This window comes from Cydia strobilella, chromosome 12, assembly GCF_947568885.1.
Source record: "Cydia strobilella chromosome 12, ilCydStro3.1, whole genome shotgun sequence".
NCBI classification, from domain to species: domain Eukaryota; kingdom Metazoa; phylum Arthropoda; class Insecta; order Lepidoptera; family Tortricidae; genus Cydia; species Cydia strobilella.
Window position 1 is genome coordinate 222355 of NC_086052.1, and position 27548 is coordinate 249902.

General features: G+C 54.5%; 1 protein-coding gene across 1 annotated transcript; it reads left to right on the top strand.

Annotated features, from left to right (window-relative positions):
- Positions 1-12452: 12452 nt before the first annotated feature.
- LOC134745889 (uncharacterized) lies at positions 12453-27116 on the top strand. Its single transcript, XM_063679989.1, has 7 exons — positions 12453-12727; positions 13071-13180; positions 13462-13545; positions 24698-24872; positions 25323-25423; positions 26652-26796; positions 26977-27116. Exons 2-7 carry the CDS (start codon positions 13121-13123, stop codon positions 27114-27116), a joined length of 705 nt encoding a protein of 234 aa, XP_063536059.1. The 5' UTR covers positions 12453-12727; positions 13071-13120.
- The last annotated feature ends 432 nt before the right edge of the window (positions 27117-27548 follow it).

Genomic DNA, 27548 nt, shown 5'->3' on the forward strand with positions numbered 1-27548 from the left:
ATTATAAATAAAAAATACAAAAATTTGCCCGCGAAAAGCTAGTGAGCGAAACGCTCGAAACGCCACGTGAAGTCACGCGTTCGACAGATTAGTGTCATTAGTAGCAAACGTCAGTTGGGCCGCCCAACGTGTGACGTCATCACGCTCTGTCGAATTCGCGCCAAAAATTATGAGCGTTTCAACCGCTCAAAAATTTTCAACATTTTAAATATTTTTTAATAAAATAATGTTAAGGTTTACAAAAGTATTTCATCATTTCCGGTGTTCCAACGATATAAATTATGAATCCAAAAATAAAAATAAATTCATGCATGGAGCTAATTGCCCTTTTGTTTTAGTGTACGTGAGAAGCAAAAAGCGTCTGGGCAGGCCAGCACGAGCAAGCCTGGCGAGGGAGCAGCGTTGTGGCCGCCACTGCGACCCGCAGCCGCGCCTCCTCCCGAGGCCGGCGACCCGAGGGCCATCTGCGCCTCAGGTACTTTTGTTTTAGTGTACGTGAGAAGCAAAAAGCGTCTGGGCAGGCCAGCACGAGCACGAGCAAGCCTGGCGAGGGAGCAGCGTTGTGGCCGCCACTGCGACCCGCAGCCGCGCCTCCTCCCGAGGCCGGCGACCCGAGGGCCATCTGCGCCTCAGGTACTTTTGTTTTAGTGTACGTGAGAAGCAAAAAGCGTCTGGGCAGGCCAGCACGAGCACGAGCAAGCCTGGCGAGGGAGCAGCGTTGTGGCCGCCACTGCGACCCGCAGCCGCGCCTCCTCCCGAGGCCGGCGACCCGAGGGCCATCTGCGCCTCAGGTACTTTTGTTTTAGTGTACGTGAGAAGCAAAAAGCGTCTGGGCAGGCCAGCACGAGCAAGCCTGGCGAGGGAGCAGCGTTGTGGCCGCCACTGCGACCCGCAGCCGCGCCTCCTCCCGAGGCCGGCGACCCGAGGGCCATCTGCGCCTCAGGTACTTTTGTTTTAGTGTACGTGAGAAGCAAAAAGCGTCTGGGCAGGCCAGCACGAGCAAGCCTGGCGAGGGAGCAGCGTTGTGGCCGCCACTGCGACCCGCAGCCGCGCCTCCTCCCGAGGCCGGCGACCCGAGGGCCATCTGCGCCTCAGGTACTTTTGTTTTAGTGTACGTGAGAAGCAAAAAGCGTCTGGGCAGGCCAGCACGAGCAAGCCTGGCGAGGGAGCAGCGTTGTGGCCGCCACTGCGACCCGCAGCCGCGCCTCCTCCCGAGGCCGGCGACCCGAGGGCCATCTGCGCCTCAGGTACTTTTGTTTTAGTGTACGTGAGAAGCAAAAAGCGTCTGGGCAGGCCAGCACGAGCAAGCCTGGCGAGGGAGCAGCGTTGTGGCCGCCACTGCGACCCGCAGCCGCGCCTCCTCCCGAGGCCGGCGACCCGAGGGCCATCTGCGCCTCAGGTACTTTTGTTTTAGTGTACGTGAGAAGCAAAAAGCGTCTGGGCAGGCCAGCACGAGCAAGCCTGGCGAGGGAGCAGCGTTGTGGCCGCCACTGCGACCCGCAGCCGCGCCTCCTCCCGAGGCCGGCGACCCGAGGGCCATCTGCGCCTCAGGTACTTTTGTTTTAGTGTACGTGAGAAGCAAAAAGCGTCTGGGCAGGCCAGCACGAGCAAGCCTGGCGAGGGAGCAGCGTTGTGGCCGCCACTGCGACCCGCAGCCGCGCCTCCTCCCGAGGCCGGCGACCCGAGGGCCATCTGCGCCTCAGGTACTTTTGTTTTAGTGTACGTGAGAAGCAAAAAGCGTCTGGGCAGGCCAGCACGAGCACGAGCAAGCCTGGCGAGGGAGCAGCGTTGTGGCCGCCACTGCGACCCGCAGCCGCGCCTCCTCCCGAGGCCGGCGACCCGAGGGCCATCTGCGCCTCAGGTACTTTTGTTTTAGTGTACGTGAGAAGCAAAAAGCGTCTGGGCAGGCCAGCACGAGCACGAGCAAGCCTGGCGAGGGAGCAGCGTTGTGGCCGCCACTGCGACCCGCAGCCGCGCCTCCTCCCGAGGCCGGCGACCCGAGGGCCATCTGCGCCTCAGGTACTTTTGTTTTAGTGTACGTGAGAAGCAAAAAGCGTCTGGGCAGGCCAGCACGAGCAAGCCTGGCGAGGGAGCAGCGTTGTGGCCGCCACTGCGACCCGCAGCCGCGCCTCCTCCCGAGGCCGGCGACCCGAGGGCCATCTGCGCCTCAGGTACTTTTGTTTTAGTGTACGTGAGAAGCAAAAAGCGTCTGGGCAGGCCAGCACGAGCAAGCCTGGCGAGGGAGCAGCGTTGTGGCCGCCACTGCGACCCGCAGCCGCGCCTCCTCCCGAGGCCGGCGACCCGAGGGCCATCTGCGCCTCAGGTACTTTTGTTTTAGTGTACGTGAGAAGCAAAAAGCGTCTGGGCAGGCCAGCACGAGCAAGCCTGGCGAGGGAGCAGCGTTGTGGCCGCCACTGCGACCCGCAGCCGCGCCTCCTCCCGAGGCCGGCGACCCGAGGGCCATCTGCGCCTCAGGTACTTTTGTTTTAGTGTACGTGAGAAGCAAAAAGCGTCTGGGCAGGCCAGCACGAGCAAGCCTGGCGAGGGAGCAGCGTTGTGGCCGCCACTGCGACCCGCAGCCGCGCCTCCTCCCGAGGCCGGCGACCCGAGGGCCATCTGCGCCTCAGGTACTTTTGTTTTAGTGTACGTGAGAAGCAAAAAGCGTCTGGGCAGGCCAGCACGAGCAAGCCTGGCGAGGGAGCAGCGTTGTGGCCGCCACTGCGACCCGCAGCCGCGCCTCCTCCCGAGGCCGGCGACCCGAGGGCCATCTGCGCCTCAGGTACTTTTGTTTTAGTGTACGTGAGAAGCAAAAAGCGTCTGGGCAGGCCAGCACGAGCACGAGCAAGCCTGGCGAGGGAGCAGCGTTGTGGCCGCCACTGCGACCCGCAGCCGCGCCTCCTCCCGAGGCCGGCGACCCGAGGGCCATCTGCGCCTCAGGTACTTTTGTTTTAGTGTACGTGAGAAGCAAAAAGCGTCTGGGCAGGCCAGCACGAGCACGAGCAAGCCTGGCGAGGGAGCAGCGTTGTGGCCGCCACTGCGACCCGCAGCCGCGCCTCCTCCCGAGGCCGGCGACCCGAGGGCCATCTGCGCCTCAGGTACTTTTGTTTTAGTGTACGTGAGAAGCAAAAAGCGTCTGGGCAGGCCAGCACGAGCACGAGCAAGCCTGGCGAGGGAGCAGCGTTGTGGCCGCCACTGCGACCCGCAGCCGCGCCTCCTCCCGAGGCCGGCGACCCGAGGGCCATCTGCGCCTCAGGTACTTTTGTTTTAGTGTACGTGAGAAGCAAAAAGCGTCTGGGCAGGCCAGCACGAGCAAGCCTGGCGAGGGAGCAGCGTTGTGGCCGCCACTGCGACCCGCAGCCGCGCCTCCTCCCGAGGCCGGCGACCCGAGGGCCATCTGCGCCTCAGGTACTTTTGTTTTAGTGTACGTGAGAAGCAAAAAGCGTCTGGGCAGGCCAGCACGAGCAAGCCTGGCGAGGGAGCAGCGTTGTGGCCGCCACTGCGACCCGCAGCCGCGCCTCCTCCCGAGGCCGGCGACCCGAGGGCCATCTGCGCCTCAGGTACTTTTGTTTTAGTGTACGTGAGAAGCAAAAAGCGTCTGGGCAGGCCAGCACGAGCAAGCCTGGCGAGGGAGCAGCGTTGTGGCCGCCACTGCGACCCGCAGCCGCGCCTCCTCCCGAGGCCGGCGACCCGAGGGCCATCTGCGCCTCAGGTACTTTTGTTTTAGTGTACGTGAGAAGCAAAAAGCGTCTGGGCAGGCCAGCACGAGCAAGCCTGGCGAGGGAGCAGCGTTGTGGCCGCCACTGCGACCCGCAGCCGCGCCTCCTCCCGAGGCCGGCGACCCGAGGGCCATCTGCGCCTCAGGTACTTTTGTTTTAGTGTACGTGAGAAGCAAAAAGCGTCTGGGCAGGCCAGCACGAGCAAGCCTGGCGAGGGAGCAGCGTTGTGGCCGCCACTGCGACCCGCAGCCGCGCCTCCTCCCGAGGCCGGCGACCCGAGGGCCATCTGCGCCTCAGGTACTTTTGTTTTAGTGTACGTGAGAAGCAAAAAGCGTCTGGGCAGGCCAGCACGAGCAAGCCTGGCGAGGGAGCAGCGTTGTGGCCGCCACTGCGACCCGCAGCCGCGCCTCCTCCCGAGGCCGGCGACCCGAGGGCCATCTGCGCCTCAGGTACTTTTGTTTTAGTGTACGTGAGAAGCAAAAAGCGTCTGGGCAGGCCAGCACGAGCAAGCCTGGCGAGGGAGCAGCGTTGTGGCCGCCACTGCGACCCGCAGCCGCGCCTCCTCCCGAGGCCGGCGACCCGAGGGCCATCTGCGCCTCAGGTACTTTTGTTTTAGTGTACGTGAGAAGCAAAAAGCGTCTGGGCAGGCCAGCACGAGCAAGCCTGGCGAGGGAGCAGCGTTGTGGCCGCCACTGCGACCCGCAGCCGCGCCTCCTCCCGAGGCCGGCGACCCGAGGGCCATCTGCGCCTCAGGTACTTTTGTTTTAGTGTACGTGAGAAGCAAAAAGCGTCTGGGCAGGCCAGCACGAGCAAGCCTGGCGAGGGAGCAGCGTTGTGGCCGCCACTGCGACCCGCAGCCGCGCCTCCTCCCGAGGCCGGCGACCCGAGGGCCATCTGCGCCTCAGGTACTTTTGTTTTAGTGTACGTGAGAAGCAAAAAGCGTCTGGGCAGGCCAGCACGAGCAAGCCTGGCGAGGGAGCAGCGTTGTGGCCGCCACTGCGACCCGCAGCCGCGCCTCCTCCCGAGGCCGGCGACCCGAGGGCCATCTGCGCCTCAGGTACTTTTGTTTTAGTGTACGTGAGAAGCAAAAAGCGTCTGGGCAGGCCAGCACGAGCAAGCCTGGCGAGGGAGCAGCGTTGTGGCCGCCACTGCGACCCGCAGCCGCGCCTCCTCCCGAGGCCGGCGACCCGAGGGCCATCTGCGCCTCAGGTACTTTTGTTTTAGTGTACGTGAGAAGCAAAAAGCGTCTGGGCAGGCCAGCACGAGCAAGCCTGGCGAGGGAGCAGCGTTGTGGCCGCCACTGCGACCCGCAGCCGCGCCTCCTCCCGAGGCCGGCGACCCGAGGGCCATCTGCGCCTCAGGTACTTTTGTTTTAGTGTACGTGAGAAGCAAAAAGCGTCTGGGCAGGCCAGCACGAGCAAGCCTGGCGAGGGAGCAGCGTTGTGGCCGCCACTGCGACCCGCAGCCGCGCCTCCTCCCGAGGCCGGCGACCCGAGGGCCATCTGCGCCTCAGGTACTTTTGTTTTAGTGTACGTGAGAAGCAAAAAGCGTCTGGGCAGGCCAGCACGAGCAAGCCTGGCGAGGGAGCAGCGTTGTGGCCGCCACTGCGACCCGCAGCCGCGCCTCCTCCCGAGGCCGGCGACCCGAGGGCCATCTGCGCCTCAGGTACTTTTGTTTTAGTGTACGTGAGAAGCAAAAAGCGTCTGGGCAGGCCAGCACGAGCAAGCCTGGCGAGGGAGCAGCGTTGTGGCCGCCACTGCGACCCGCAGCCGCGCCTCCTCCCGAGGCCGGCGACCCGAGGGCCATCTGCGCCTCAGGTACTTTTGTTTTAGTGTACGTGAGAAGCAAAAAGCGTCTGGGCAGGCCAGCACGAGCAAGCCTGGCGAGGGAGCAGCGTTGTGGCCGCCACTGCGACCCGCAGCCGCGCCTCCTCCCGAGGCCGGCGACCCGAGGGCCATCTGCGCCTCAGGTACTTTTGTTTTAGTGTACGTGAGAAGCAAAAAGCGTCTGGGCAGGCCAGCACGAGCACGAGCAAGCCTGGCGAGGGAGCAGCGTTGTGGCCGCCACTGCGACCCGCAGCCGCGCCTCCTCCCGAGGCCGGCGACCCGAGGGCCATCTGCGCCTCAGGTACTTTTGTTTTAGTGTACGTGAGAAGCAAAAAGCGTCTGGGCAGGCCAGCACGAGCACGAGCAAGCCTGGCGAGGGAGCAGCGTTGTGGCCGCCACTGCGACCCGCAGCCGCGCCTCCTCCCGAGGCCGGCGACCCGAGGGCCATCTGCGCCTCAGGTACTTTTGTTTTAGTGTACGTGAGAAGCAAAAAGCGTCTGGGCAGGCCAGCACGAGCACGAGCAAGCCTGGCGAGGGAGCAGCGTTGTGGCCGCCACTGCGACCCGCAGCCGCGCCTCCTCCCGAGGCCGGCGACCCGAGGGCCATCTGCGCCTCAGGTACTTTTGTTTTAGTGTACGTGAGAAGCAAAAAGCGTCTGGGCAGGCCAGCACGAGCACGAGCAAGCCTGGCGAGGGAGCAGCGTTGTGGCCGCCACTGCGACCCGCAGCCGCGCCTCCTCCCGAGGCCGGCGACCCGAGGGCCATCTGCGCCTCAGGTACTTTTGTTTTAGTGTACGTGAGAAGCAAAAAGCGTCTGGGCAGGCCAGCACGAGCAAGCCTGGCGAGGGAGCAGCGTTGTGGCCGCCACTGCGACCCGCAGCCGCGCCTCCTCCCGAGGCCGGCGACCCGAGGGCCATCTGCGCCTCAGGTACTTTTGTTTTAGTGTACGTGAGAAGCAAAAAGCGTCTGGGCAGGCCAGCACGAGCACGAGCAAGCCTGGCGAGGGAGCAGCGTTGTGGCCGCCACTGCGACCCGCAGCCGCGCCTCCTCCCGAGGCCGGCGACCCGAGGGCCATCTGCGCCTCAGGTACTTTTGTTTTAGTGTACGTGAGAAGCAAAAAGCGTCTGGGCAGGCCAGCACGAGCACGAGCAAGCCTGGCGAGGGAGCAGCGTTGTGGCCGCCACTGCGACCCGCAGCCGCGCCTCCTCCCGAGGCCGGCGACCCGAGGGCCATCTGCGCCTCAGGTACTTTTGTTTTAGTGTACGTGAGAAGCAAAAAGCGTCTGGGCAGGCCAGCACGAGCAAGCCTGGCGAGGGAGCAGCGTTGTGGCCGCCACTGCGACCCGCAGCCGCGCCTCCTCCCGAGGCCGGCGACCCGAGGGCCATCTGCGCCTCAGGTACTTTTGTTTTAGTGTACGTGAGAAGCAAAAAGCGTCTGGGCAGGCCAGCACGAGCACGAGCAAGCCTGGCGAGGGAGCAGCGTTGTGGCCGCCACTGCGACCCGCAGCCGCGCCTCCTCCCGAGGCCGGCGACCCGAGGGCCATCTGCGCCTCAGGTACTTTTGTTTTAGTGTACGTGAGAAGCAAAAAGCGTCTGGGCAGGCCAGCACGAGCACGAGCAAGCCTGGCGAGGGAGCAGCGTTGTGGCCGCCACTGCGACCCGCAGCCGCGCCTCCTCCCGAGGCCGGCGACCCGAGGGCCATCTGCGCCTCAGGTACTTTTGTTTTAGTGTACGTGAGAAGCAAAAAGCGTCTGGGCAGGCCAGCACGAGCAAGCCTGGCGAGGGAGCAGCGTTGTGGCCGCCACTGCGACCCGCAGCCGCGCCTCCTCCCGAGGCCGGCGACCCGAGGGCCATCTGCGCCTCAGGTACTTTTGTTTTAGTGTACGTGAGAAGCAAAAAGCGTCTGGGCAGGCCAGCACGAGCAAGCCTGGCGAGGGAGCAGCGTTGTGGCCGCCACTGCGACCCGCAGCCGCGCCTCCTCCCGAGGCCGGCGACCCGAGGGCCATCTGCGCCTCAGGTACTTTTGTTTTAGTGTACGTGAGAAGCAAAAAGCGTCTGGGCAGGCCAGCACGAGCACGAGCAAGCCTGGCGAGGGAGCAGCGTTGTGGCCGCCACTGCGACCCGCAGCCGCGCCTCCTCCCGAGGCCGGCGACCCGAGGGCCATCTGCGCCTCAGGTACTTTTGTTTTAGTGTACGTGAGAAGCAAAAAGCGTCTGGGCAGGCCAGCACGAGCACGAGCAAGCCTGGCGAGGGAGCAGCGTTGTGGCCGCCACTGCGACCCGCAGCCGCGCCTCCTCCCGAGGCCGGCGACCCGAGGGCCATCTGCGCCTCAGGTACTTTTGTTTTAGTGTACGTGAGAAGCAAAAAGCGTCTGGGCAGGCCAGCACGAGCAAGCCTGGCGAGGGAGCAGCGTTGTGGCCGCCACTGCGACCCGCAGCCGCGCCTCCTCCCGAGGCCGGCGACCCGAGGGCCATCTGCGCCTCAGGTACTTTTGTTTTAGTGTACGTGAGAAGCAAAAAGCGTCTGGGCAGGCCAGCACGAGCAAGCCTGGCGAGGGAGCAGCGTTGTGGCCGCCACTGCGACCCGCAGCCGCGCCTCCTCCCGAGGCCGGCGACCCGAGGGCCATCTGCGCCTCAGGTACTTTTGTTTTAGTGTACGTGAGAAGCAAAAAGCGTCTGGGCAGGCCAGCACGAGCACGAGCAAGCCTGGCGAGGGAGCAGCGTTGTGGCCGCCACTGCGACCCGCAGCCGCGCCTCCTCCCGAGGCCGGCGACCCGAGGGCCATCTGCGCCTCAGGTACTTTTGTTTTAGTGTACGTGAGAAGCAAAAAGCGTCTGGGCAGGCCAGCACGAGCAAGCCTGGCGAGGGAGCAGCGTTGTGGCCGCCACTGCGACCCGCAGCCGCGCCTCCTCCCGAGGCCGGCGACCCGAGGGCCATCTGCGCCTCAGGTACTTTTGTTTTAGTGTACGTGAGAAGCAAAAAGCGTCTGGGCAGGCCAGCACGAGCAAGCCTGGCGAGGGAGCAGCGTTGTGGCCGCCACTGCGACCCGCAGCCGCGCCTCCTCCCGAGGCCGGCGACCCGAGGGCCATCTGCGCCTCAGGTACTTTTGTTTTAGTGTACGTGAGAAGCAAAAAGCGTCTGGGCAGGCCAGCACGAGCAAGCCTGGCGAGGGAGCAGCGTTGTGGCCGCCACTGCGACCCGCAGCCGCGCCTCCTCCCGAGGCCGGCGACCCGAGGGCCATCTGCGCCTCAGGTACTTTTGTTTTAGTGTACGTGAGAAGCAAAAAGCGTCTGGGCAGGCCAGCACGAGCACGAGCAAGCCTGGCGAGGGAGCAGCGTTGTGGCCGCCACTGCGACCCGCAGCCGCGCCTCCTCCCGAGGCCGGCGACCCGAGGGCCATCTGCGCCTCAGGTACTTTTTCCAACGATTTTTGCAACTTCTTTCCTATTGAAATTTTCTTTTTTCAGTGTCCTCTCGTACGGGAGGAAGGCTAACGGAGGGGCCATGTGGATTGTATTAGATAGTGTGACGTTTTAAGTCGCATTTAGTAGGATAGGATACGTTGAAGAAAAATACCCGGATTAAAATTACAAAATGTATTTAAACTAAAAACTAACTAAAAGGAAGATAGGGCCGTGAGTCTAATTCTGAGCTGGCAGATTAGTAAATTAGCGCGAAACAAGTCTTTGATAGGAGTCACTTCCCTGCACTACGTTGCAGAAAGTTGCACTCGGAGATAGACGTCTTCAGCCGTGGTTGCGGATCCTTAGCACGGGAACCTTCCGGAACGTAGAGGAGCATGCGCATTGCGCATCCAGGTTGGTAGGTGAGTATCTCAACCCCAGACTCGGTCCCTAAGATTTTATACATCTTAGTAAAATACTAAAAATGTTGTGTGACTGTGACATCCGGCGCACAAAGGAAGAATTATTAAGCGACCCTTTAAGCATTATTTTAGTGTTCACGGATGTGGCAGTCACAAAGATTACAATAGAAAGGTAAATTAAAATCAAATTGTCCTTATTAGAAATTCACAACACTTACCCGATCCGGGGAAATGTACACAGCATATTATGATTTAAAAATGATCGGCAACTCGCGATCTAGCTAGTTTGCGTCAAGGTTTTAATTATATATTAATATTTTAAATATTTAGAAGATTATTTGTGAAAGAAATGTCACTGATCTTCACAATTTTCTTAGTGACAAATTTCCAAAGATTTCAAGATTCAAATTTTTAATAGCCGGCCAGCACAAAAGGCTAAACACGAACGAGGTTTTATAGCAAACCGTTACAATAGAGTTGCATAAAATAGTAATCCTGTTTGCTGTAAAAATAATTTTAACAATTTAGAATCACTACCGGGTGGTGGTGGTGGGGAGTTAAAGTACCGACTGTTTAGATTAGCTACCCAAAAATTTCGTTCCCCAATAGCTTTTGTTCTATTCGCGTTTTTCCCCATTCTGCTTTTTAACCAGGCGTTAATTTTTTTAGTAGTTAATTTAATCACACGCGTATGTCCCGGTCGCTTTTTTCCCCAAAGAGTAATGTTTTCACGATAGTCACACTAAGTCGATAGATAGGTAGGTTAGGTTCGTTAGGTAGCTTCAGATGCCCGAGGGGCAAATAGGACTGGCGGGGCTCCGTCGGCTCAGGGTGAGAAGGGCTCGTTGTCGGAAATATTACTCTTCGGGGAAAAAAAGCGACCGGGACATACGCGTGTGATTAAATTGACTACTGAAAAAATAAACGCCTGGTTAAAAAGCAGAAGGGGGAAAAACGCGAATGGAACAAAAGCTACCGGGAAACAAAAATTTTGGGTAATTAATCTTATAATCTATACGGTCAAAGTCCCCAGTTCATATTTCTTGTTTCATTTTTGTTTTCTTATTTAAATGTGAACATTATCTGAATATGTTTAGAGTCGTGTTCGTTGCGCTCGACCGCCGAGCAATGACGGAATGGAACTCGTGATGATGTAGGTACGTTGTTCGTCAGGGGTCCTGCACGGCGCTCTGCTGGCCGTGCTGCACCGCGGCGTGCACCGGCGCGCGCCCGACACCAGCGCGCCGCACGCGCCGCCCGACCACGTGCTGGCGCTGGCCGTGTACCTGCTCGACGTGGGCGCGCAGCTGGCCGCCGAGCGCGCCACCGACCACGACGTCAGTATAGCTAGCTCCTACATTATATATATACACATGCAGCATTACACGGAGGTGGGGTGTGTTTGTACGTATAGTTGTCGTTGCAGCTGGACGTGATGGTGGCCGGCGGCGAGGGCTCGTCCCGCGGCGCCGTGGTGTCGGGGCGGCCGCTGCTGTCCGCGCTGACGGGCGCGCTGCCGGACAACGCGCGCACCGTGCTGGCGCGCCTGCCGCCCTCCCGCCCGCGCCCGCCCCGGCCCGGGCCCGTCTACCCGCACCACTGCCACTCCGACAGTCAGTACCCCTCCCCTTCTAGTGTCGTACCACTCCCCCGACGAGACCCCGGACCCGGACCGCCTGACGGGCGCGCTGCCGGACAACGCGCGCACCGTGCTGGCGCGCCTGCCGCCCTCCCGCCCGCGCCCGCCCCGGCCCGGGCCCGTCTACCCGCACCACTGCCACTCCGACAGTCAGTACCCCTCCCCTTCTAGTGTCGTACCACTCCCCCGACGAGACCCCGGACCCGGACCGCCTGACGGGCGCGCTGCCGGACAACGCGCGCACCGTGCTGGCGCGCCTGCCGCCCTCCCGCCCGCGCCCGCCCCGGCCCGGGCCCGTCTACCCGCACCACTGCCACTCCGACAGTCAGTACCCCTCCCCTTCTAGTGTCGTACCACTCCCCCGACGAGACCCCGGACCCGGACCGCCTGACGGGCGCGCTGCCGGACAACGCGCGCACCGTGCTGGCGCGCCTGCCGCCCTCCCGCCCGCGCCCGCCCCGGCCCGGGCCCGTCTACCCGCACCACTGCCACTCCGACAGTCAGTACCCCTCCCCTTCTAGTGTCGTACCACTCCCCCGACGAGACCCCGGACCCGGACCGCCTGACGGGCGCGCTGCCGGACAACGCGCGCACCGTGCTGGCGCGCCTGCCGCCCTCCCGCCCGCGCCCGCCCCGGCCCGGGCCCGTCTACCCGCACCACTGCCACTCCGACAGTCAGTACCCCTCCCCTTCTAGTGTCGTACCACTCCCCCGACGAGACCCCGGACCCGGACCGCCTGACGGGCGCGCTGCCGGACAACGCGCGCACCGTGCTGGCGCGCCTGCCGCCCTCCCGCCCGCGCCCGCCCCGGCCCGGGCCCGTCTACCCGCACCACTGCCACTCCGACAGTCAGTACCCCTCCCCTTCTAGTGTCGTACCACTCCCCCGACGAGACCCCGGACCCGGACCGCCTGACGGGCGCGCTGCCGGACAACGCGCGCACCGTGCTGGCGCGCCTGCCGCCCTCCCGCCCGCGCCCGCCCCGGCCCGGGCCCGTCTACCCGCACCACTGCCACTCCGACAGTCAGTACCCCTCCCCTTCTAGTGTCGTACCACTCCCCCGACGAGACCCCGGACCCGGACCGCCTGACGGGCGCGCTGCCGGACAACGCGCGCACCGTGCTGGCGCGCCTGCCGCCCTCCCGCCCGCGCCCGCCCCGGCCCGGGCCCGTCTACCCGCACCACTGCCACTCCGACAGTCAGTACCCCTCCCCTTCTAGTGTCGTACCACTCCCCCGACGAGACCCCGGACCCGGACCGCCTGACGGGCGCGCTGCCGGACAACGCGCGCACCGTGCTGGCGCGCCTGCCGCCCTCCCGCCCGCGCCCGCCCCGGCCCGGGCCCGTCTACCCGCACCACTGCCACTCCGACAGTCAGTACCCCTCCCCTTCTAGTGTCGTACCACTCCCCCGACGAGACCCCGGACCCGGACCGCCTGACGGGCGCGCTGCCGGACAACGCGCGCACCGTGCTGGCGCGCCTGCCGCCCTCCCGCCCGCGCCCGCCCCGGCCCGGGCCCGTCTACCCGCACCACTGCCACTCCGACAGTCAGTACCCCTCCCCTTCTAGTGTCGTACCACTCCCCCGACGAGACCCCGGACCCGGACCGCCTGACGGGCGCGCTGCCGGACAACGCGCGCACCGTGCTGGCGCGCCTGCCGCCCTCCCGCCCGCGCCCGCCCCGGCCCGGGCCCGTCTACCCGCACCACTGCCACTCCGACAGTCAGTACCCCTCCCCTTCTAGTGTCGTACCTGCCATCCCTCCCCCCGACGACATATCCCGCCCGACTCCATTTTAGTTTGATAATGATGGATTTCGCGTCATGCCCCTCGGTGCGGCGTCGGATCTCGGCGTCACTTCCTCGCTCTTGAAGTTTAATGCCGAACACGGCGCAATTCATGGCTGTCTATATCAAATTAATATTAACACACATGCTAAACGCCGATCGATGTTACATTTGCAACCACGCCCTGACACACGATCTGCCTCGTATATTGCAGCGTGCCGTGATTGCGACTGTAAATGCATGTAACTATGCCTAAACCTTTTTAACTTTTGTGACAGGTGACACGGAATGGGAGCCGACAGAAACAGAATCGGCACGAATATCACCGATGAAATCAGCGCTGCTATCCGCGATGAGCACCGCGCTGGCGGTGCCACCGAATTTAGATGTAAGTGTTATAAGAGAAAGCCTCACCTCCCTATGTATGAACGTAATATACTATTAACTATAATATCAATCAATTAATGTCTTTACTTTTGTATAAAAAGTGGTACATAATAGAAGTAATGAATAATAATAACCGATATATTTACAAGATACTGCTATGATCATACAGGAAACTATAGGTCTACATTGTAATAAATTCTAGCTGTCAGCTTATTCACCTACATGTTTTATAAGACTGTTTGTTTCTAAATAAATTAAAAAAAAAAAAAAAAATGATCGTAGATGGTCCCGAACTCAGCGGAGCCGGTGGACACGGACGACCAGTCCGACGGCGGCGGCGACGCCACGCCGATTAGAGCTTTAGAGGTAACTCTCGTTTAGAGAACAGTTAACAGACTTCGCCGACGCTCCTCAAAAACCTTGCCTTGATTATACAAGTGTTGCGGTGTGACTGTTTTTAAAAAGCCTGGGTAAATTTTTTAATAAGTAGTGATCTGATTAATGCGATGTGGGCAGGTCACAGGTCACGGTCCGACGATTTGCGGTTTTGCTTGTAACAATGACTTCTTTTATTTTTATAGTTATCAGTTATTGAAAATTCAAAATAAAATCAAAATCCGTAAATTTATTCTTTAAGTACGCCTCAAGGGCTCTTTCACAAGTCGATACGAGGTTTATTTATTTATTTAATATTATAATAATTTGTGAAACAGATTCCTGATCAATATATGTAGAGATTGTGACGATGTGAAAACCTTTTTATTTTGACCTTTTGGTCCAGTATTGAGAGTCTTTTGCCTGATTATGACAGATTCTTACCTATATAATATTTAAAACTTTCGCGTTTTGAACACATATTAAATCACATTTACAAACGGGTCTATCGCGAATTTGTTTTGTTTGTTGTTTTTAGATTCTTACCTGCTTATCTTATTTATTATTTATTTTATTTATTTGGAGATCCAACAGCTGTGACATTAACAGAAAAATTATAGATATAGCCAATTATAGGAACTCACAGGTAGTGACAGATACAAACTAAAGGAGCCCACTGACTATCAGTCCGCCGGACGATATCGGCCTGTCAGTTAGAACAAAAATTTGACAGTTCCGAACAACTGACAGGCCGATATCGTCCGGCGGACTGATAGTCAGTGGGCCCCTTAATAGGTACTATATCAGTACCAACTACTACGTACTAAGTAAGTTGCGCACTATCGCAGCCACATATGTGAACAGAGCGTATACAAATGATAACTAATAAGGGTGTAACTAAAATACAAATTAACTTAGCAATGAAGACAAAAGGCAAGAAAAAAAAGAGAGAGTAATAAAGTAACTAGTATAGGCATTCAAGAAGGCGACAACACGCTCACTCAAAAGATCTCTGCACTAAATTACGTCTCACGCTAGGAATTCTACAATTGAATACATCTACATCAAATTCTTTAGACAACTCATTTAAGTTACGACTGGCGCGCGTTAAAAATCTATTCTGTCTGTGTTTGGAAGATGCATTTTTGATTGCTATTGGGGGATGATACCTTCTAGAACGAGAGGGGGTTTTGAACAGCTTACTTAGCAACTCGGGGCAGTCGATTACACCATTAGTAATACTAAGGAGATAGGTAATAACGGCTATTTCACGGCGTTTTTGCAAAGGGACAATGTGATTCTTTACGTGATTCTATCGAGCAGTGTTGGCCGAACGCTAATGCCATTAACCATTAAAAATTAACAATTAAAAAGGTTAATGGCCATTAACCATTAGCCATTTAATTCGGATTAAAGTTAATTCGGATTAAATTTTTGAGACATTAATGGCCATTGAAGTTAATTCGGATTAACTTTAATTCGGATTAACTTCAATGGCCATTCAAGTTTCAAAAAAATTATTAGAATTACTCTCAATTGCATCAACGTCTAATAAAATTACATTCGTGATATTTTAAAATAAGACAGCAAAATGACCCTGACTGAACCCTGGCAGTAGTAGCAGTACCTACCTACTACCTAGTAGAATTCTGGTTTGGTGCAACACAGACATACGCGGTTTTGGTCATTTAAATCGTCTTGATGAGCACTTCGGAGAGCCGTACCCACGATAGAGCTGATGCTGAACCCTGGCAGTACCTAATGGATCTAAGGTTTGGTGCAACATAGGCACACGCTGTTTTAGTCATCCGACTCGTCTTGATGAGCACTTCGGAGAGCCATACCCATGATAGAGCTGATGCTGAACCCTGGCAGTACCTAATGGATCTAAGGTTTGGTGCAACATAGGCACACGCTGTTTTAGTCACCCGACTCGTCTTGATGAGCACTTAGGAGAGCAGTACCCATAATGGAGGTGATGCTGAACCCTGGCAGTACCTAGCGGAACTAAGGTTTGGTGCAACATAGGCACACGCTGTTTTAGTCATCCGACTCGTCTTGATGAGCACTTAGGAGAGCAGTACCCATGATAGAGCTGATGCTGAACCCTGGCACTACCTAGTGGATCTAAGGTTTGGTGCAACATAGGCACACGCTGTTTTAGTCACCCGACTCGTCTTGATGAGCACTTAGGAGAGCGGTACCCATGATAGAGCTGATGCTGAACCCTAGCAGTACCTAGTGGATCTAAGGTTTGGTGCAACATAGGCACACGCTGTTTTAGTCACCCGACTCGTCTTGATGAGCACTTAGGAGAGCAGTACCCATAATGGAGCTGATGCTGAACCCTGGCAGTACCTAGTGGATCTAAGGTTTGGTGCAACATAGGCACACGCTGTTTTAGTCACCCGACTCGTCTTGATGAGCACTTAGGAGAGCAGTACCCATGATAGAGCTAATGCTGAACCCTGGCAGTACCTAGTGGATCTAAGGTTTGGTGCAACATAGGCACACGCTGTTTTAGTCACCCGACTCGTCTTGATGAGCACTTAGGAGAGCGGTACCCATGATAGAGCTGATGCTGAACCCTGGCAGTACCTAGTGGATCTAAGGTTTGGTGCAACATAGGCACACGCTGTTTTAGTCACCCGACTCGTCTTGATGAGCACTTAGGAGAGCAGTACCCATGATAGAGCTGATGCTGAACCCTGGCACTACCTAGTGGATCTAAGGTTTGGTGCAACATAGGCACACGCTGTTTTAGTCATCCGACTCGTCTTGATGAGCACTTAGGAGAGCAGTACCCATGATAGAGCTGATGCTGAACCCTGGCAGTACCTAGTGGATCTAAGGTTTGGTGCAACATAGGCACACGCTGTTTTAGTCACCCGACTCGTCTTGATGAGCACTTAGGAGAGCGGTACCCATGATAGAGCTGATGCTGAACCCTGGCAGTACCTAGTGGATCTAAGGTTTGGTGCAACATAGGCACGTGCTGTTTCCGTCATCTGACTCGTCTTGATGAGCACTTAGGAGAGCGGTACCCATGATAGAGCTGATGCTGCACCCTGGCAGTACCTAGTGGATCTAAGGTTTGGTGCAACATAGGCACGCGCTGTTTAGGTCATCCGACTCGTCTTGATGAGCACTTAGAAGAGCAGTACCCATGATAGAGCTGATGCTGAACCCTGGCAGTACCTAGTGGGTCTAAGGTTTGGTGCAACATAGGCACACGCTGTTTTAGTCATCCGACTCGTCTTGATGAGCACTTAGGAGAGCAGTACCCATGATAGAGCTGATGCTGAACCCTGGCAGTACCTAGTGGATCTAAGGTTTGGTGCAACATAGGCACACGCTGTTTTAGTCACCCGACTCGTCTTGATGAGCACTTAGTAGAGCGGTACCCATGATAGAGCTGATGCTGAACCCTGGCAGTACCTAGTGGATCTAAGGTTTGGTGCAACATAGGCACGCGCTGTTTAGGTCGTCCGACTCGTCTTGATGAGCACTTAGGAGAGCAGTACCCATGATAGAGCTGATGCTGCACCCTGGCAGTACCTAGTGGATCTAAGGTTTGGTGCAACATAGGCACGCGCTGTTTTGGTCATCTGACTCGTCTTGATGAGCACTTAGGAGAGCGGTACCCACGATAGAGCTGATGCTGAACCCTGGCAGTACCTAGTGGATCTAAGGTTTGGTGCAACATAGGCACGCGCTGTTTTGGTCATCTGACTCGTCTTGATGAGCACTTAGTAGAGCGGTACCCATGATAGAGCTGATGCTGAACCCTGGCAGTACATAGTGGAAGTAAGGTTTGGTGCAACATAGGCACGCGCTGTTTTGGTCATCCGACTCGTCTTGAGGAGCACTTAGAAGAGCAGTAACCATGATAGAGCTGATGCTGAACCCTGGCAGTACCTAGTGGATCTAGGGTTTGGTGCAACATAGGCACACGCTGTTTTAGTCATCCGACTCGTCTTGATGAGCACTTAGGAGTGCAGTACCCATGATAGAGCTGATGCTGAACCCTGGCAGTACCTAGTGGATCCAGGGTTTGGTGCAACATAGGCACACGCTGTTTTAGTCATCCGACTCGTCTTGATGAGCACTTAGGAGAGCAGTACCCATGATAGAGCTGATGCTGAACCCTGGCAGTACCTAGTGGATCTAAGGTTTGGTACAACATAGGCACACGCTGTTTTAGTCACCCGACTCGTCTTGATGAGCACTTAGGAGAGCAGTACCCATAATGGAGCTGATGCTGAACCCTGGCAGTACCTAGTGGAACTAAGGTTTGGTGCAACATAGGCACACGCTGTTTTAGTCATCCGACTCGTCTTGATGAGCACTTAGGAGAGCAGTACCCATGATAGAGCTGATGCTAAACCCTGGCACTACCTAGTGGATCTAAGGTTTGGTGCAACATAGGCACACGCTGTTTTAGTCACCCGACTCGTCTTGATGAGCACTTAGGAGAGCAGTACCCATAATAGAGCTGATGCTGAACCCTGGCAGTACCTAGCGGAACTAAGGATTAGTGCAACATAGGCACACGCTGTTTTAGTCATCCGACTCGTTTTGATGAGCACTTAGAAGAGCAGTACCCATGATAGAGCTGATGCTGAACCCTGGCAGTACCTAGTGGGTCTAAGGTTTGGTGCAACATAGGCACACGCTGTTTTAGTCATCCGACTCGTCTTGATGAGCACTTAGGAGAGCAGTACCCATGATAGAGCTGATGCTGAACCCTGGCAGTACCTAGTGGATCTAAGGTTTGGTGCAACATAGGCACACGCTGTTTTAGTCACCCGACTCGTCTTGATGAGCACTTAGGAGAGCAGTACCCATAATGGAGCTGATGCTGAACCCTGGCAGTACCTAGTGGATCTAAGGTTTGGTGCAACATAGGCACACGCTGTTTTAGTCACCCGACTCGTCTTGATGAGCACTTAGGAGAGCAGTACCCATGATAGAGCTGATGCTGAACCCTGGCAGTACCTAGTGGATCTAATGTTTGGTGCAACATAGGCACACGCTGTTTTAGTCACCCGACTCGTCTTGATGAGCACTTAGGAGAGCGGTACCCATGATAGAGCTGATGCTGAACCCTGGCAGTACCTAGTGGATCTAAGGTTTGGTGCAACATAGGCACACGCTGTTTTAGTCACCCGACTCGTCTTGATGAGCACTTAGGAGAGCAGTACCCATGATAGAGCTGATGCTGAACCCTGGCACTACCTAGTGGATCTAAGGTTTGGTGCAACATAGGCACACGCTGTTTTAGTCATCCGACTCGTCTTGATGAGCACTTAGGAGAGCAGTACCCATGATAGAGCTGATGCTGAACCCTGGCAGTACCTAGTGGATCTAAGGTTTGGTGCAACATAGGCACACGCTGTTTTAGTCACCCGACTCGTCTTGATGAGCACTTAGGAGAGCGGTACCCATGATAGAGCTGATGCTGAACCCTGGCAGTACCTAGTGGATCTAAGGTTTGGTGCAACATAGGCACGCGCTGTTTCCGTCATCTGACTCGTCTTGATGAGCACTTAGGAGAGCGGTACCCATGATAGAGCTGATGCTGCACCCTGGCAGTACCTAGTGGATCTAAGGTTTGGTGCAACATAGGCACGCGCTGTTTAGGTCATCCGACTCGTCTTGATGAGCACTTAGAAGAGCAGTACCCATGATAGAGCTGATGCTGAACCCTGGCAGTACCTAGTGGGTCTAAGGTTTGGTGCAACATAGGCACACGCTGTTTTAGTCATCCGACTCGTCTTGATGAGCACTTAGGAGAGCAGTACCCATGATAGAGCTGATGCTGAACCCTGGCAGTACCTAGTGGATCTAAGGTTTGGTGCAACATAGGCACACGCTGTTTTAGTCATCCGACTCGTCTTGATGAGCACTTAGGAGAGCAGTACCCATGATAGAGCTGATGCTGAACCCTGGCAGTACCTAGTGGATCTAAGGTTTGGTACAACATAGGCACACGCTGTTTTAGTCACCCGACTCGTCTTGATGAGCACTTAGGAGAGCAGTACCCATAATGGAGCTGATGCTGAACCCTGGCAGTACCTAGCGGAACTAAGGTTTGGTGCAACATAGGCACACGCTGTTTTAGTCATCCGACTCGTCTTGATGAGCACTTAGGAGAGCAGTACCCATGATAGAGCTGATGCTGAACCCTGGCACTACCTAGTGGATCTAAGGTTTGGTGCAACATAGGCACACGCTGTTTTAGTCATCCGACTCGTCTTGATGAGCACTTAGGAGAGCAGTACCCATGATAGAGCTGATGCTGAACCCTGGCAGTACCTAATGGATCTAAGGTTTGGTGCGACATAGGCACACGCTGTTTTAGTCATCCGACTCGTCTTGATGAGCACTTATGAGAGCTGTACCCATAATGGAGCTGATGCTGAACCCTGGCAGTACCTAGCGGAACTAAGGTTTGGTGCAACGTAGGCACACGCTGTTTTAGTCATCCGATTCGTCTTGATGAGCACTTAGGAGAGCAGTACCCATGATAGAGCTGATGCTGAACCCTGGCAGTACCTAGTGGATCTAAGGTTTGGTGCATCATAGGGACACGCTGTTTTAGTCACCCGACTCGTCTTGATAAGCACTTAGGAGAGCGGTACCCATGATAGAGCTGATGCTGAACCCTGGCAGTACCTAGTGGATCTAGGGTTTGGTGCAACATAGGCACACGCTGTTTTAGTCACCCGACTCGTCTTGATGAGCACTTAGGAGAGCAGTACCCATAATGGAGCTGATGCTGAACCCTGGCAGTACATAGTGGATCTAACGTTTGGTGCAACATAGGCACGCGCTGTTTAGGTCATCCGACTCGTCTTGATGAGCACTTAGAAGAGCAGTACCCATGATAGAGCTGATGCTGAACCCTGGCAGTACCTAGTGGATCTAGGGTTTGGTGCAACATAGGCACACGCTGTTTTAGTCACCCGACTCGTCTTGATGAGCACTTAGGAGAGCAGTACCCATAATGGAGCTGATGCTGAACCCTGGCAGTACATAGTGGATCTAACGTTTGGTGCAACATAGGCACGCGCTGTTTAGGTCATCCGACTCGTCTTGATGAGCACTTAGAAGAGCAGTACCCATGATAGAGCTGATGCTGAACCCTGGCAGTACCTAGTGGATCTAAGGTTTGGTGCAACATAGGCACACGCTGTTTTAGTCACCCGACTCGTCTTGATGAGCACTTAGGAGAGCGGTACCCATGATAGAGCCTTACCACCTACCTTAGATCCACTAGGTATTGCCAGGGTTCAGCATCAGCTCTATCATGGGTACTGCTCTCCTAAGTGCTCATCAAGACGAGTCGGATGACCAAAACAGCGCGTGCCTATGTTGCACCAAACCTTAGTTCCACTATGTACTGCCAGGGTTCAGCATCAGCTCCATTATGGGTACTGCTCTCCTAAGTGCTCATCAAGACGAGTCGGGTGACTAAAACAGCGTGTGCCTATGTTGCACCAAACCCTAGATCCACTAGGTACTGCCAGGGTTCAGCATCAGCTTTATCATGGGTACCGCTCTCCTAAGTGCTTATCAAGACGAGTCGGGTGACTAAAACAGCGTGTCCCTATGATGCACCAAACCTTAGATCCACTAGGTACTGCCAGGGTTCAGCATCAGCTCTATCATGGGTACTGCTCTCCTAAGTGCTCATCAAGACGAGTCGGATGACTAAAACAGCGTGTGCCTACGTTGCACCAAACCTTAGTTCCGCTAGGTACTGCCAGGGTTCAGCATCAGCTCCATTATGGGTACTGCTCTCATAAGTGCTCATCAAGACGAGTCGGATGACTAAAACAGCGTGTGCCTATGTCGCACCAAACCTTAGATCCATTAGGTACTGCCAGGGTTCAGCATCAGCTCTATCATGGGTACTGCTCTCCTAAGTGCTCATCAAGACGAGTCGGATGACTAAAACAGCGTGTGCCTATGTTGCACCAAACCTTAGATCCATTAGGTACTGCCAGGGTTCAGCATCAGCTCTATCATGGGTACTGCTCTCCTAAGTGCTCATCAAGACGAGTCGGATGACTAAAACAGCGTGTGCCTATGTTGCACCAAACCTTAGACCCACTAGGTACTGCCAGGGTTCAGCATCAGCTCTATCATGGGTACTGCTCTTCTAAGTGCTCATCAAGACGAGTCGGATGACCTAAACAGCGCGTGCCTATGTTGCACCAAACCTTAGATCCACTATGTACTGCCAGGGTTCAGCATCAGCTCCATTATGGGTACTGCTCTCCTAAGTGCTCATCAAGACGAGTCGGGTGACTAAAACAGCGTGTGCCTATGTTGCACCAAACCCTAGATCCACTAGGTACTGCCAGGGTTCAGCATCAGCTCTATCATGGGTACCGCTCTCCTAAGTGCTTATCAAGACGAGTCGGGTGACTAAAACAGCGTGTCCCTATGATGCACCAAACCTTAGATCCACTAGGTACTGCCAGGGTTCAGCATCAGCTCTATCATGGGTACTGCTCTCCTAAGTGCTCATCAAGACGAGTCGGATGACTAAAACAGCGTGTGCCTACGTTGCACCAAACCTTAGTTCCGCTAGGTACTGCCAGGGTTCAGCATCAGCTCCATTATGGGTACTGCTCTCATAAGTGCTCATCAAGACGAGTCGGATGACTAAAACAGCGTGTGCCTATGTCGCACCAAACCTTAGATCCATTAGGTACTGCCAGGGTTCAGCATCAGCTTTATCATGGGTACTGCTCTCCTAAGTGCTCATCAAGACGAGTCGGATGACTAAAACAGCGTGTGCCTATGTTGCACCAAACCTTAGATCCATTAGGTACTGCCAGGGTTCAGCATCAGCTCTATCATGGGTATGGCTCTCCGAAGTGCTCATCAAGACGAGTCGGATGACTAAAACAGCCTGTGCCTATGTTGCACCAAACCTTAGATCCATTAGGTACTGCCAGGGTCCAGCATCAGCTCTATCTTGGGTACTGCTCTTCCAAGTGCTCATCAAGACGAGTCGGATGACTAAAACAGCGTGTGCCTATGTTGCACCAAACCTTAGTTCCGCTAGGTACTGCCAGGGTTCAGCATCAGCTACATTATGAGTACTGCTCTCCTAAGTGCTCATCAAGACGAGTCGGGTGACTAAAACAGCGTGTGCCTATATTGCACCAAACCTTAGATCCACTAGGTACTGCCAGGGTTCAGCATCAGCTCTATCATGGGTACTGCTCTCCTAAGTGCTCATCAAGACGAGTCGGATGACTAAAACAGCGTGTGCCTACGTTGCACCAAACCTTAGTTCCGCTAGGTACTGCCAGGGTTCAGCATCAGCTCCATTATGGGTACTGCTCTCATAAGTGCTCATCAAGACGAGTCGGATGACTAAAACAGCGTGTGCCTATGTTGCACCAAACCTTAGATCCATTAGGTACTGCCAGGGTTCAGCATCAGCTCTATCATGGGTACTGATCTCCTAAGTGCTCATCAAGACGAGTCGGATGACTAAAACAGCGTGTGCCTATGTTGCACCAAACCTTAGATCCATTAGGTACTGCCAGGGTTCAGCATCAGCTCTATCATGGGTACTGCACTCCTAAGTGCTCATCAAGACGAGTCGGATGACTAAAACAGCGTGTGCCTATGTTGCACCAAACCTTAGTTCCGCTAGGTACTGCCAGGGTTCAGCATCAGCTCCATTATGGGTACTGCTCTCCTAAGTGCTCATCAAGACGAGTCAGGTGACTAAAACAGCGTGTGCCTATGTTGCACCAAACCTTAGATCCACTAGGTAGTTCCAGGGTTCAGCATCAGCTCTATCATGGGTACTGCTCTCCTAAGTGCTCATCAAGACGAATCGGATGACTAAAATAGCGTGTGCCTATGTTGCACCAAACCTTAGTTCCGCGAGGTACTGCCAGGGTTCAGCATCAGCTCCATTATGGGTACCGCTCTCCTAAGTGCTCATCAAGACGAGTCGGGTGACTAAAACAGCGTGTGCCTATGTTGCACCAAACCTTAGATCCACTAGGTACTGCCAGGGTTCAGCATCAGCTCTATCATGGGTACCGCTCTCCTAAGTGCTTATCAAGACGAGTCGGGTGACTAAAACAGCGTGTCCCTATGATGCACCAAACCTTAGATCCACTAGGTACTGCCAGGGTTCAGCATCAGCTCTATCATGGGTACTGCTCTCCTAAGTGCTCATCAAGACGAGTCGGATGACTAAAACAGCGTGTGCCTACGTTGCACCAAACCTTAGTTCCGCTAGGTACTGCCAGGGTTCAGCATCAGCTCCATTATGGGTACTGCTCTCATAAGTGCTCATCAAGACGAGTCGGATGACTAAAACAGCGTGTGCCTATGTTGCACCAAACCTTAGATCCATTAGGTACTGCCAGGGTTCAGCATCAGCTCTATCATGGGTATGGCTCTCCGAAGTGCTCATCAAGACGAGTCGGATGACTAAAACAGCCTGTGCCTATGTTGCACCAAACCTTAGATCCATTAGGTACTGCCAGGGTTCAGCATCAGCTCTATCATGGGTATGGCTCTCCGAAGTGCTCATCAAGACGAGTCGGATGACTAAAACAGCCTGTGCCTATGTTGCACCAAACCTTAGATCCATTAGGTACTGCCAGGGTTCAGCATCAGCTCTATCGTGGGTACGGCTCTCCGAAGTGCTCATCAAGACGATTTAAATGACCAAAACCGCGTATGTCTGTGTTGCACCAAACCAGAATTCTACTAGGTAGTAGGTAGGTACTGCTACTACTGCCAGGGTTCAGTCAGGGTCATTTTGCTCTCTCATTTTAAAATATCACGAATGTAATTTTATTAGACGTTAATCCAAATTGAGAGTAATTCGGATTAATTATTTGACTTTCATGCCCATTGAAGTTAATCCGAATTAAAGTTAATCCGAATTAACTTCAATGGCCATTAACGTCTCAAAAATTTAATCCGAATTAACTTTAATCCGAATTAACTTTAATGCAATTGGTTAATGGCGGAACTAATGGTTAATAAAATTGATCAATGGTTAATTAAAATTAACAATTACGGCCAACACTGCTATCGAGTCGATAAGTAATATTGTGCTAACATTGCTAAGTTACAGTGTATTGCACAGAGTGGCAGTATCAGCTCAGCTTCGGAAGGCAGTCGAGCCCTCGCCCTGCCGATGCCGATGGCGGGCGCCGACGCCGACGCCGACGCCGACGCCGACGCCGACATGGCGGACGACATGTCGCTGGCACTCAACGAGCGAGAGCCGTCACCGTCCGCCTCGATACCCATCGAATACGGTAATTGTTTCCGAGATATCGAGACGGAGTGTTGCCGTGACCGGGGGACTAGAAATTATGGTGTTAGCCGCGAAAGCCGAACTCGCCCTTTTGAATCCGCCCTCGGTCGGGCGCTGAAGGGCTTGGGCACTTTTTCTTTAGTACATGACATCTGGCCGGAGGAGGAGGAGGCACTACGAGCCCCGATGCATATGTTTTCGTCTAGTCAGACCATTTTTTGACGTTCTCGCGTTTGTACAAAAATAATGTTTAAGTTTAAAAATCACTAACATTTAATGATAATGCTAATGTAGTTTAATTTTATATGGTAATATTCTCCAATAGTTAAATTCAAATACAAGAAATACCGTTTGTACTGAAAGAAAAAAAAACTATTTAATAGGCTAGTAAACATGACATCTATTTCAGTTTATAGTTTGTAAAACAGTAAAGTTTGTGATAATATTACAGACGTATCAACCCCCGAATGGAGCGTGAGCCTACGAGAAGATTCTCCGCCGCTGTCCCACGCCCTGCCGTGCGCCGACCCGCAACCTTCCACCAACACACAGGTACCACTGGACCCTCGCTCACATACAGTATAATACTGTTTCCTGCAGATAGTATTGCTTTATGCAGCACTCACATAATATGCGTTCTTAAAATGCGAGTGTAGAATTCTACGGTAGACCACTACACTCGCATTTACTTTAACTCGCATAAACTCACTAGTTATGCGAGTGTAAGTTAGTTAGTGTGTTAGTCACTATGCATTAAAGTTACGGAAATATACATAGATCAAACATGTTTTTATGATCATCTATAGAAAACAATAGGGTAGTTGACAATTTTTGATTAATCGAATTGAAATATATTTATTTTAAACTTGACGTCCTTACATAACATACCAACTTTCATACATAACAACTTTCGCGACAGAACCGCTTGCGCCACCTGCCAGCGTACTTATTAGGATGCTGTTCGTGCTGTTTCGGCCGCGATTGAAGAGTGACGCGCATCGCTTCCTCATAATGGCGAAAAAACAGTCTGTTTGAGCCTCAACAAACATCGCTGAGGCACTACAATACCGCGGCAACCTGAACAACATCCTAAATGCATCATTATATTGGACACGCAGAGCGCCGTACGCCCGCTGCGTAAAGTTAGCCCACAGACTACACGTGTATTAAATTAAGGAGTGAGCAGTCAAACCCGATAAAAGTTGAGATAATTTTTGATTCAAATTAGAACTCCACGTACGTCACATATAGTTCTAATTTCTAATATCTAAGCTTCCGGTACGCCGCCACGAAGTGTTGGAACAATGTGCCACCTCCTATTAGAAAATTTACGAAAATATCAACTTTTAAAAGTAAGATTAAAAAGGATTTAACCGATTTTCAATCCTCCAACACATGAGCTGACGTACTGCGCTTGTACATATTGTTATTACTTGTTGGTTTTTTTAGCTATTAAACTCGGTTCATGTTTATAAACACATACTTCTAATGTAAAACACAAACACATACTAAAAATGTAAGTAATTGAATGATAACATTATTTTTATTTTTTTTTGAAGTTTAAAAAAAACTTAAATTTTAAAACTTTGAGGTTTTGTATTTTTTTATTATTACCATATATATTTTAAGTTTCCAATTTATGGTGATAAATTGCTCATTTTCTATCTAAACTAGAAAACTTGATTTAGTAAAAAAAAAACAACATGTGTCAACAACCCTATTGTGATCGTATAAAATAAGAAGAGATGGTTTGATCGCTCAATAATAGTATAATTTGCAGGTGCAACTACACACGGGCACGGACGATTCGATCCCCGTGAACGAGTCCATCATCTCCCTGCTGCTGAAGCTGCACTCGCAGCTGTCGGGACGACTCGACTCCTTCTCACTCGAGGAACCGGAACCAGTCGTGGATGAGCCGATAGGTGAGCTGGTTATGTGCATAATTTACATTTTTCGTTCAATAACCTCGTTTGCATAAACGCGTTATCGACTCATTCAAAGCTTGTAAATCTCGAATAATTTCATCGGTCATATATCAAGTCATCGGTCATCGTTATTGTTGGTTTGCAAAAGCTGTGTATTTGACGTGAAACATATTGCAGGTGACGGGCCGCACTTCATCGGGCAAGTGTTGCGGAAGTTAGCGCGACTGGACGCACGCTGCGCGGGCGCCATCGCGCACGTGCGGCACTCGCTGTGGCCGCACCAGCGCGAGCGCCAGGCCGAGCAGCGCGCCAGGTGAGAGTGTTGCGGAAGTTAGCGCGACTGGACGCACGCTGCGCGGGCGCCATCGCGCACGTGCGGCACTCGCTGTGGCCGCACCAGCGCGAGCGCCAGGCCGAGCAGCGCGCCAGGTGAGAGTGTTGCGGAAGTTAGCGCGACTGGACGCACGCTGCGCGGGCGCCATCGCGCACGTGCGGCACTCGCTGTGGCCGCACCAGCGCGAGCGCCAGGCCGAGCAGCGCGCCAGGTGAGAGTGTTGCGGAAGTTAGCGCGACTGGACGCACGCTGCGCGGGCGCCATCGCGCACGTGCGGCACTCGCTGTGGCCGCACCAGCGCGAGCGCCAGGCCGAGCAGCGCGCCAGGTGAGAGTGTTGCGGAAGTTAGCGCGACTGGACGCACGCTGCGCGGGCGCCATCGCGCACGTGCGGCACTCGCTGTGGCCGCACCAGC